The 12,398-nt window shown below is 40.9% G+C and overlaps 1 protein-coding gene across 1 annotated transcript; it reads left to right on the forward strand.

Moving 5' to 3' along the window:
- Positions 1 to 5: 5 nt before the first annotated feature.
- Positions 6 to 8,809, forward strand: RB195_014791 (uncharacterized protein; the record flags this gene model as incomplete). Its single annotated transcript, XM_064205200.1, has 27 exons — positions 6 to 153; positions 526 to 608; positions 668 to 780; positions 834 to 918; positions 978 to 1,104; positions 1,185 to 1,281; positions 1,378 to 1,432; positions 1,489 to 1,557; positions 1,620 to 1,712; positions 1,789 to 1,944; positions 2,124 to 2,239; positions 2,301 to 2,433; positions 2,486 to 2,604; positions 2,831 to 2,939; positions 3,020 to 3,078; positions 3,146 to 3,301; positions 3,694 to 3,790; positions 4,190 to 4,258; positions 4,388 to 4,476; positions 4,599 to 4,731; positions 4,785 to 4,910; positions 7,189 to 7,305; positions 7,855 to 7,941; positions 8,004 to 8,112; positions 8,167 to 8,241; positions 8,298 to 8,407; positions 8,672 to 8,809. The coding sequence occupies 27 exons, from the start codon at positions 6 to 8 to the stop codon at positions 8,807 to 8,809; spliced, it is 2,868 nt and encodes a 955-aa protein (XP_064061081.1).
- Positions 8,810 to 12,398: the final 3,589 nt, after the last annotated feature.

The following is a 12,398-nucleotide window of genomic DNA, read 5'->3' on the forward strand; positions in this document are numbered from 1 at the left end:
GGGAGATGGTCTCGACATCACGACCGTCGTGGATTAGTGACGTTGTATGTCGGTTGTGGGGAGATCGTGGATCGCTTTTTGATCTATCTTCACAACTCAGGGAGCAGCTCAGCTCAATTAAGCCCCAAAGTGACGAGCTTCGACTTCTTGCTCGTGAGTTGAACTGTCTCTATCGTAGCGTTGGTTAACTGAAAGCATTGAGAATTGAAGCAAAGAGGGGAGGGCGCTTAGAGCACACTTGAAGAGTTCAGTCGGGCACTTTTCTCGTAATGCCTGCCTCATTCTTTTAGTGGAATTTCCGTTACTGCAAAAATAGACGTTGGAGCTGTTATGAAATGTCTGAAGAACGGTCGGATTTAAGTGTGATTGCATTATTGCCCATATCGACATTTCATTTACGAAATTATAGCGTTATAATTCTTTTGCTAGAGCTCTTTGGATACCACTGTTTGCACTGGAAAACGTCCCTCTTCATGAAAATGCCGATGTGCTCTTCACCCAAACAACTGTTAAGTTCTGTTTCAGAGGAGTTCTTCCAAGCGGCTACTATGACCTCTCATCCCGACCTGAGAATGTTGGAATGCATTAAAATGTTGGCTCATTCAGAAGTAAATGATAGATCTATTTTAATGCTGTGATCTAGAACTTGGGAAGGCTTTCCTTTCAGCTCATATCATGGACAGATCTACTAAGGACTATTACTGGTTTCACGCACTTCCAGAAATCCCATTGCGTCGAGGTGCTCTGTGCATTGCTGGAATCTGAGCTCCCACACTTGCAGTGAGTGAGATATTATCCTGTTAAATGTCGTATCTCATGACGAGCAATTTTAGATGTGCGTTCTCGCATATCAGCGATTGTCTCGCAATTACTGAGGCTGTAATTGATGTATTCGTATGGATAGTTGAGGGAATATTAGTCAGTTTCTCACATTTTTGCGAGTTCATCTCGTCCTCCCTTCTAGTGACTGATTTTAGGCCTGCAGGGAAGTGGAAGACTTTGAAGTGATCGATGTTGAGGGCGCACTTTTCCATACGTTTTCAGTTTTTCTCAGTGATCCCTTTGTTTTTCGCTTAATGTCGTTAGCAACAAAGAAATATGGAGGTAATTCTGTCGTCTTTTCATTTCTTTGTTGATATTCATCTCTGAGTCTGTGTTTGTAAGTGTTGAAAGTGTGTTCTTAGGCGTAATCAAATCATCTATTCTGAACCGCTTGGATGAGCTGCGGTGTCAGGAAGGGACGACTTTAAACTATGAAGAGCTTCAAAACACATTTTTAAGGTATGTCAATGATCTAGTTACTCCCAGCATCTGAAAGATTCTATACTTTGAAGTGAAAGTTGCCAACTTCACCTAACAGTCTGGAGATTGTTTCAGAATATTCGATACTCCCAAGTACGAGAGCTCAGAACTATCTATCAAATACAAATTCGTAAGTTTACTAACCGCACTTTTTATGTGCGACAGATGTACGACCGCTTGATTTAGCGCCGATCTGGTATACGTTCGCTTACTGCTGTTTTTTCGTGCTTCCGTGTGCTCGCCACAGTTGAGGAGGTAAATACTGATATGATGTTCTTCATTTACGACTGTAAATTGTCGCACGCACTCGGTGTCAGGTTGCTGATACTATGCTTCTCTTCGGACAAATTAACGCTATCAGCCACCATGAAATCGTTTCTGATATGCTCCACGCGTCGTTCATGATATTGGTAGGGAGATCTTTCTCTTCGTTTCTTTTTTAAATTTGTTCACGTTGCTCCTATTTTGTCTGGTTTTGAATTTTAGCTGGAAGAACAAGAGACTCGTGACAACTGCAAATCTTCTATAGAAATGTTCTTCTATGTAAAAATGCCGAGAGTTTGGGCAGCGATGATCAGGCTTGGAATGAATCCGGAAAGTGTTGTACGAGGGGTACAACGCATGGTTTCCGAGTGTCGCCAGGCAAGATCTTTTTTTTAGACTTTTGATACCGCAGGCTGAAGCAAAGATTTTGTTCATGCTAACGTATGCTTGAAGAGAAGTAATGACTATCAATCGACCCAACTTATCCCTACAGATTGTGCGAAAGTGTGCCGAATAACTGACATATTTCTTGCTGAATAGATTCTGTTTCTTTACAGGTCATCGACAATGTTGATTCTATAGTGAAGGACAACACCATCCGAGCGATCGTTCGCCAGTTGGTCTCTGAAAGAGTTATGTCAGACGCCGATGGAGATAAACTTATAGCACAGAGGTATTCTAGCAGTTTTTTTTTTCAATGTTCCGCTGATTCAGTATCTATTTGCCATTCACAGAAACGAACAACTGAAAATGATCCAAGGATTGGCATGCCTAACCAGGGATGATGTGCAGAGACAAACTCAAGTCGCAGTGGTACTTAGTGCTGTACAAGCTAGACATGTGATTGATAAGCTGTGGAATATGCAGGTAAGAGGCTTTTAGCGGTCCATCAAGTTTTGAAGAAACCACTGTTTTACAGGAAAAGCTGATGACCGTTCTAACTAGGTTGATAGGAAGTGGAGGATATGCTTTCGATGCCTTCTGTTCATCATATGGTTTGGAAGGTACTTTAGCAGAAATGAGCAGTAAACTGGCGAGGTTCGTATTTGCTCAACTACACGCTTTGATTCGATTTTTCGCAATTTTATCCCTTACTATTTTTGCTTTGTTGGTTGCTTCGTTAATGTGATAACATATAATGATAAGCTAAAGGCTTCGGTAAGTTTGTGCTCTAATGTTTATGTATCGGTCAATTCAACCATCAGCGAGCTACTAGCTTTGCAATGCTCTAAGATTATCTTCTTTGTGATAGAATTTGTTTTAGCCTGAATCTTCTATCGGAATCCCCGTCAAATGTCTGTGTTGATAGAAATATGACTTTTGATTTGTCTTTCACTATGCTTACAAGAATCGTCTACAAATACAGTAGTATTGTAAGTTATCAATTTCCTTATAAACCTTTCTAACAACTTCTTGCATAATAACTTTGAATAAACTGAATAACTTTTTGCAGACGCTTGATGAACTAGTAAGAGATCCGCGTGGTGGCCCTGATAATACGGCTTGCGCATTGTGGGTGAATTGTATCGTAAAGTGCATTGTAGGATTTATTTTGAGGATATAAAACCGCCGTTTCCAGTTATCAGTGGTCTTCCCGTTATGTGAAAAGAATTTCCTGCAATTCACAAGATCATGCAGGTAGTGATTTGCCAATAATTCCACCGGAGTTGAAAGCAGCATACAAGGACAGAGTGCTGAGGTTGAAGGAGCGGCAATTGTTCTGGGATCCTCATACGTGAGTTATTTCGAATTTCTGCATTTATTCACTTTTTTTCTCTACTTCCCACTCCTCTAACTTTAACTTGCCATTGTTCAAACATTTACTTCTGCTTCACTGATACCGAATTCTCAGCACAGTAGCCAACAGAACGCTTGCTCGATCCGAAAATGACTTAATAATTACAATTTTCGGCAATCGTGATTTGTTCCATCACATTACGCGGCTTGGAACGCGACCGCAAGTAAATCTTTGAGTATGTTACTGAACATCTTTGTGACTAAAACCAAGTGGCATTTTGTGTTTTCTTATTCATCTTTCTATCTAACGTTGACAGACGAAAGTACGTTTTGCTTGAGATTCTCATTTGAGAAGGCTACATAAATGTCTACTACTCCTTCTTTGATTAGATGCAACTATGGTCAGTTACTGCACGAGATGCCGATAGTGGGTGAAATAATTCTGGACTGCTTCAAAGAAAGGAAACACATCGAGGAGGATGTAGCTGTATGTTTTGTAACCACCAACTTAAAGGCATCACCTCACGAATCAGAGGTGGTACGGATTGCAGCTGGAGTATTCTTATACGGGATAGTAGATTATTGAGAAGGGGTGATTCCGTACGTTTCTTCCTAATTGCCGTAAAAAACGGTCCAGAAGATGTGGCGTGTGCACAAGGCTGGTGCGCTCCAACCGCACTCGTAGAAAATAGTGCCCCGGATCGCTCGAAGCGGGGCCGTTTTTTACGGCAATTAGGAAGAAATGGACGGAATCGCTCTTCTCTCCATAATCTACGACCAATTATAGGCATAACCCACCTGAAGTCCGTACCACCTCAGATTCGTGGAGTGATGCCTTTAAGATTTAAGATCTTAGCGTTATTGTCAGATACTTCCTTTACTTTAGCGTATTTTTGCTGCATTTCGGAAGGCTAACTGTTTGCTTGTTTGCATTATACAGTGGTTGGAGTGTCAGGTGAATCTTCCATTCTCTTTTATGGAATCGTGTGATATCTTTTGATATTTGTTTACTTACGACTGCTGTGACTTAAAGATAGCCCAACATTGATAAGCTCATAACCAGTTTCTTGTCACTGCTTTACAGCCTTCTTCTGAAGCTCGTCGTCAAATGGCACGTTGTATAAAAATAGTTCTGGAGGAAAGTGTTCCAGACGAGAAAGAAGAGAAAGACAGGTAGGAGGTGACTGTCATTTTCCCATTTCTGCCATTTCTATAAGAAGAAATAAGCAAAGGGTAAAATGTGGCGGGTATATTTTCTTTGTCCCCAATCTACTAATTCGGATTTTTTTCTCAAGATGGCTGTTCACGAGGATGGTGTGTCGCCGCCAACTTGAGGAGATGTGCGAGTGTGATTCGGTAATTCCACCAATGACCATAACGCTAATGGCAATAGCGAAAAGATCTTTCCCAACATTGCACAGGAGACAAGTGAGTGCAGTTGCAATTATCGTTCCTTTAAACATGCTGAATAGTAGTTTTAGGTTCCTGATAAAGAGATGCTCAAGAAGGCTTGGTTGTATGCGCAGCGCCAAAACTGGGCAAGTCCGAATGTGTTACACCTTATTGATCATTGTAACAGAGCAGGAGCTCACAAATCTTGGTTTGAGGTATGATATAGAAGATTGTGGACCTCTTTAAAATACCTGTATCGCCTGCACCACGTTATTCGAATTGCTCGAACGCTTTTGCTCACCAAAAACGAAGAATATGGGAAGCTTCTTCAGTGGACTTCGTGAAGAAGTCTGACCCTCGGTCTTTCTGAAGTGTGCGTAATAGCGCGTAGAACCCATTCGCCCGCGGCTCTGCTGAAGAGGTGGCCGCTCCAATACACTAGATATGTGGTAATTCTTATTTTACTTTTCTTGGCAAATGCGGCGGTGTCTCTCATAGCTCATTGACATAGGAAAGAACTTCCAATCTTTTTTCATTATCATAAAGCGGAATACTCACTGCAACATCCTTGCGATGGAGAGTTCATTGAGGTTTACCGCATTTTACTCTGCTTGGGAATCATTCAGATTTCTGAAGCACAGGTCAAAGAAAGAAGAGTGGTGATGTTGAGAAAGTGAGCGTGGAACCGTATATTTCTGGTGTTCTTCACCACATTCTCGATGCTCTTGTAAGTTCTCGAAGCTGCTCTACTTTCCTCCTGCCTTGGGGGTCAGGTCGTTCATCATGTCAACTTCCGGGTTGCATATACGTAGCCGATGTGTGCGGTAAGTTATCATGAAGGGGGAATCAGAGACACATCCATTTTTTTCATGAACATGAAATTTTGAGCCATATCTCCTTGTCGAATCCTTTTCATTACATCGATGTTGATATGCTTGTAGAATGGTAGGGTTCTGACCATGTAGTTATTCTCAAGAACCTTGTGATTCTGAGAAACCCTTGATCATCCAAAACTTCCACGATCTCGTCCAACTTCTTTTCTGAGTGGAAAGTTGAAGAAAGTGAGACCCAGCGGCGTATAGTGCTTTTGCGATGCTTCGTGACTTCCGAAACAGTGTCTTCGTTTAGTTTTTTTTTCCCAATTCTGTCCACAATCATTCTCGTAAGTAGCTTAGCAAATTGGGCATATGTATCCTCTTCTTATACAACAACATGACCTTTCTGATTTCCTACTGATCCAGGAACCTTGAATGCCGCCAGATACATCGTGAAGAGTTCTGTATTCTGTATTGATGACGAAGGTCTCTCACATGTTAGGATTTAACCTTGTGAGGAAAGAGTGCCGTATCATTCAGCAAGACTCTGACATATCAGAGTTTAAAAAGGTGGACTTTTGAAATGACATGTTCTTTTTTTTAAGTTGTGTTGGGGCAAGTGGAAGTGGCTGTCGAAGAGATCGTGTGTAACCTCCCACGCCCCCTTCTTGATACTGTTCTTGTCCTGCTTGAGTTCTATAGTCACCATCATCTAAAGATTGGCGAAGTCATAACGGAAGTAGCGAATGATCTCTCCTGCCTCTGCAGCTTCAACAAACATTACAGCTCTTCTTTATTTGAGGTCTTTTTTATCGCATACTTGACGAGCTCGGACGTAACCTCGTAGTTTCCTGGGGTTGGCGGTTCCGTATTATGTCCACGTGTTAGTTCTAAAGTTTCCGCAGACCGATGTAAGTAGTTTCGAAAGTATAGATTTCCTTATACAGTCATGAAAATCTTTTACGACTCGATCATAATAATTGTAGATGTTGTCCATCGGCATCTTTTCAAAAGCCTAATAAGGAAGCGAAAAGGTCTCAGTTGCTAGTGGTTTTGCGACTTCGCGTTATAAGTTTTGCGGCTTTCTGTTTTCTCCATGTTTTCAAAAATCTCCCTCAAGGGAGATGATTCTTCTATCCTCATTTAGGGCTTTGATGCAACAGCGAGATCCGTCAGGAAAAACTTCCCTTTTTTCTGACGATGATGCGGTCTTGTAGGCAGTGGGTGCCGATGTGAAATTCTAAGCGTAAACGATGAAGATAGTCAAAGGTGGATTTGATACACATCTTCTCGTCCGGATACGTCTGATTCGCGTCGTCAGTTGTTTGAAAAAGCGATGTTATTCACCACACTCCTGTTGACCATGACACTGACTCCATTATTTCTACCGCTCCTAGGAACAGTTCTTCCCCGATATCATGTACGGCTTTCAGTGGGTGATGTCGTCTCGCTTCAGTCAGTCCGATCAGTTGCAATTGATCTTTGTGGCTTGCACAGTCAGATCTTCAATTTTCGGTTCCTACGAAAGCGTTTGTGTGTTGAATGTATTCACAGATCATCATCCTAGTTCTTTTTTCGCTTTGGCAGTCTAGATGGCTACTTTAATATAAGCAATTTCGCAGTTGCGTCTTAACATAATATTTTCAAAGTGTACAGTAGTGTGTATTCCTCTTCTTAGTTTTACATGCATCATATGATGAAACTGCGATGTCCGGATGTGATGAACCGTGCTATCGAGATCATCTGCGCCTGCTTGTTATTGGAACCTCAAGAGACGCTCATAACGGCTTGTGTGGTATGATTTAACATTTGTTTTTCTATGTTTTCTTCGCTTATCGAAAACAGAACGCGCGGTTAGCTTATCGTCTCACCGTAGTAACAACATATTCGGCTTAAGTGCTAATAAGAAAGCAATGTGGGGTTTTAGAGCAAATTTAATAACCAAATCACGGAAGTACGTTACCACTACTGAACGAAATTTGAAAAAAACTGAAAGCCTTGGCGTTTCAGGATATAACTTCGTTACATACTAAAATTTATTTTTCTAACTTGACTATCCTGAACTCTTATGACTCTTATGACTGGGGATCGCAAAGTTGTACGTGGAAAGATATCGGATTGCTTCGGGTTGTTGTCCGTTTCCTAGGTTCATTCATCCATTGTGCTACTTATCAGCTCGCATCAAAAAAATCAGCATGTGTATTTTATCCCTATTTTCCGCTGAATACAAAGAGCAAGTCATAGCGAACGAGCAGTAAGCAGGTTATGGAGCTCGGTTATTTAATTGTCATATTTGTGGTGCAGAATCTGCTAGTGGCAACTTCTGAAATGTTAATTTTTTAAGTTGATGGTTGATTTCATGATGGACAAGAAGAGCCAAGTACAATTTGAGGTGCCTTATGTAATCCCTCTTGTTAAACTACTTACGCAGGTACTTGAATCTCTTTGTGTAAATCTAAAATGACGCTATTTGGGTAATATTGTGCCTCTTAGGTGCTGCTCATGTCTGTATGGATTATCGATCGAGAGTACAAGAAAGTTAACGCCTGGAGAAATAGCGAACTGAAGCCAAAACGATCGAAGATAGCTAGCGATTCGCATAGTCCGTTAATATTGCTCTTTACAACGATATACTGAAGTAGTGTTTGCTTTACAGTTCATCCCTCTATAAAAGTTCTCCAAGAAACTATCGAGGTGGCAGTGAACAAGTTTGTCAAGGAGTCAAGTCAAGGCATTCTTCAGATACTCGATCCAACATTCAATGGCAAATGTTAGGATTACATTCAGGCTCTCTGTATCAACCTATCAGCTCGGTATGCCATATTGTAAGGATGATAGCAGGGGCGCCAGAAAGCGAAGCTAAGCAGCTACTTCTCCCTTATCTGAAACATTTGTTGGTAAGATTTCTAGTGGTTGAACTTCTTTTTATTTATTTCTTAGGATATCATCCTATGGCAGTTTTCTGTTCAGTTATGAGTTAATTAGCCTTAGATGAAGTGCAAATGTATTGTGCCCCGTCAAATACTCTTACTGTAGCAGAAGTTTCTCCCTAACCTTACTTTTTAAACGAAATTTGGAAAGAGTTACAATGCATGAATGGATCGTGGAGGAATAAGTGAGGTGAGGCGTTTTACAGTTAGATACAAGCCAGATATTTTCAGTTCTTTCAACTAGCTCGATTAGAGCCCGGCTCAATTTCGTTCGAGCTCTTCGCCACCTTTTGCGACCCATCTAATGAGGACCACGATTTGGAAAAGTTGAAGTTTCTGTGTTTACTTCGAAAGTCTGGCGGACTCTAATCCGCTGACGTTTAGCGCTTAGGATCCATTCAACTAAGAGCAGTTTGTCCGTTTCTTTCTTTTTTCTTTCTCTTCTTGTTTTTTTCCTTGGCGCAGCAGAGTTATGTGGCTGATTTGCGTCTCAAGTTTTAAGAAAACTACATTAACTGCATCAAGTACAACGGGAAGGTACTTGGCTCGAACTTGTGGTAGCTACAATCGTATCAGAACGACCTAACTTGTGCAACCAAGTGAGTGCGCTCGCGGTTGAAAGCTCCAATCCAAGCTGAGCGAAGGTTTGACTACTTGAGCGCAACCGCTTATTGCACTATAAATCATGTTGCGGCCGGAATATAGATTGTTACTTTTTACGTTGAATACCGTACACAAGTAGTTTTTGCATACTCTTCGCACTCCATCCAGTTTGTGCTGTTTTTATTCTCTTACATCTTGCAGAAACTCGTTTATTACGCAGGAAATCCCCATTTTCTCATTTCGATCAAATATGGAAAACAAATAATCGACATAAATAACTAATAGGTACTAGGCAAAAAAAGAAACGTCAACTGAACAGATGTGATCAGAACTGAGGAATAATAATGAAAAAACAGAACTAGAAGATCACAATCTGTAGAATTACTCGAGACTCGTAGTTGGCTGTTTCGATGTTTCATATAATCAAATCAATCGATTGTATGAAACATCGAAACAGACAACTACGAGTCTCATATAATTGTACTTTAATGCATAGGGTCTCGTATTTGCATGTATTACTATCATCATAAGTTGCAGCTGGTGGATCTGTTGATCAGATGAAGTTCTTTTCTTATCGATCGCCATCCTAAAATTATGGGTGACTATTTTCACAATTTCGCTTTTAATCCTTTGATCTCATTCATGTATTTATTTGTACAGTTGTTGTGAAGAAATACAATAAATTGTATATTGATTATTTGCCCAGTTACCCTCTGAATTTTAGTTGGTTTTGGATGTGCAGATGCTAACAACATAGTTCATATAAAATACAATTCAACACCTGACATTTTGTCTAAGTGGGAAGATGGCCTTTTTCGAAAGGAAAAGCTGAGGCAGTGCTTGAAATCTAGAAGAGAATAGTAGCAAGGATAGGTATGGAATTACTTTGATTTGGTTGGTGAAAGAGGTGAGAGTCTACTGAAAACATTGGAATGCGAGAACTGACATGTGTTAAATATCGCTAAATACAAAAGTTGCGTAATGGGAAAGGATCGAGAAAAGGACAGAAAACAAAAGGATTTGTGGTTGACAGTAACAGTTAAATGTCGCAGCAGATTTGAAAAGTGAATTTGAAATCGTGCAAATGATTGTGGTTCGCTCCGTTGATTGGCACTTACTGGATTTCGATTTTGTTCACTCAGTTTACAACGGACAGTATGTCACCAAAATTACAAGAAACATTAGCAAGAAAGGAGGCGTTCGATAGCCCTGTTCCGAAAAGAACGAACTCCAGACGAGCCTTGAGCCTGTAAACATGCAAAATGGGCGGAACGATGGAACGAGCAGAAGAAAAAAAAAAAGAAGCCTCACAACTGCGCATATCAACGTTAAAATGAACGTTGTATGCGGAACTGCTCTGAAATCATCCTACTACCCCAATACAGAATATCAGTGAAAATATGATCAGATATATACTGTAGCGCGGGAAACCGGTCCGATGATTATATAAAGAGGAAAGAAAGATGCTGAAGCATCTTTTTTTTCTATTTATGGCGTTTATTCAAAAAAGAAGACAACACGCTCCGTAGTGCTCTTTGCGCTTCATTCGCTGAAGTGGACAAGTTTGAGAGATTTCAACACGGCTGTCATTTATTTAAGAAGGCGGCAGTGAGAAAATTCTGCTGTTTCCTATGCTATTTGTAGTAAGTAGTTCTTTTTGATGCAGGCAATTCCACATTCTACGCCAATCTACGCGCGATGATGAAGGTTTAAAAACGAGATTCGTTTTGCGAATCTGCTCACTTCTGGGCGACCTTGAATTTTCTCATACGCGGATCAGATATTAGCGCAGTGATGCCTAAACGTTATCAACAACCCGCCTTCAGACTTATTTTCAGTCAGTGTGTATTCGTTTATTCCACGACATCTGTCGCAGATTCTACTAAGTCCTTTTTGAATTCGAACTCATTTCGACTCTTTCGACTTATGAATGCAAGTAATTGTCTGAGAGAGCAATCTATCAGAGTGCTTTTCGTCGAAATTCCTTCACTGGATAAAAGAAAAAGGATAGAGTGTCTGCCGTTAATCAATTCGCTTGAGATGTGCCAGTGCATTCGCTTCAATTCAGAATCGTTTGAAGTTTACGCGTCTAGTCTATATAACGACTTGCGGGTGCAGCAAGTGTTTTTATCTTCTAAGACAGGTCTGATACCAGTTTATCGACCTCTGAGGGAAGAAACGCTTGCTTGGGTGCGATGCGGTTTCGAAACGTCGACCGATCGGACGTGCACTCGCAGCGGATGCTCTTACCAACTAGCCTACATCAAGCCAAAGCAAAATCAAACAGCTTATGAAATTTTGGAACCAATGATAAGTGATTGACTATGTAGAGCAGTTTATTCACTTGATACGAATCGAAAGATCTCTTATTGAAAGAGTTATTTCTACGATTTCACATCTGTGTGCAAAGAGACAGCTCTTACCTGGCATGTCATCTGTAGAGGATATTGGGGCTGCTACTTTGGATACGACCGATCGTTACGATCCTCTTCACACACGCTGGACATTGGACTACTTGTGGTCCAAGCGTCGTCCGCCTTTATTCATCAGTAGAAGTTGAAAGTAGTGGCATTTTCGGTAAAATTAAATCTGTATTTTTAACGACACTTCTTTTATTTTTTTTTAAATTTAATAATCCTTGAATTGATGGCGAATTGAAGTCGTGATTTAATTCTTTAATTCATGGATTTAATTCATGGCTTTATTTCGAAAGGCGTCAGCACTACATTTGGAGAGAGAAGCTTGATTTTAGACCTATATATATTCCTTCGATACCGTAACAATTTGGAAACATAATTGCAAGCATGAATTTTCTTCTCCTCCACAACGATTAGCTCGGATTAACATTAACACAGGCACTAACATGGAGTGACATAAACGTCATCATCACGCTGATAAAGATAAGACTAAACTGTCAGCGTCTAATTGAGCAGCCGTTTGCATTCGTGTTTCCAAGTTTTTTGTTTCCTTTGTTTATCAATGAAGAGTCTGACCAACTCGACTGAGGAAACGTGCAGAGAAGTGGGCGTGTGAGGAATAGATAGAGGTGAGACGCAACACAGCAGCTTTCACGGCCATAAAATGGTCAATAACGTTTCGTTTACTTGTTGACAAGTTCACTTAGACTTATTACGCGGAACTACCGCATCACGGCATCTCAATTCGACACCGTGGAACGCGTCTAGGTCACTTTGCCGTTTTCTGGCGATGCTAGCTGCGTTGAGTTAGATGCCATAGGACCCGTCCACCCCATTTCATGGCGCTCTGCTGCCGGCGCACCAATTCGACGCCATGGGACCCCTCCCACGCCATTATAACGGTTATTGGCACGGTAACGCCAATTCGACGGCGTGAA

This window comes from Necator americanus, chromosome V (assembly GCF_031761385.1).
Source record: "Necator americanus strain Aroian chromosome V, whole genome shotgun sequence".
Lineage (NCBI taxonomy): Eukaryota > Metazoa > Nematoda > Chromadorea > Rhabditida > Ancylostomatidae > Necator > Necator americanus.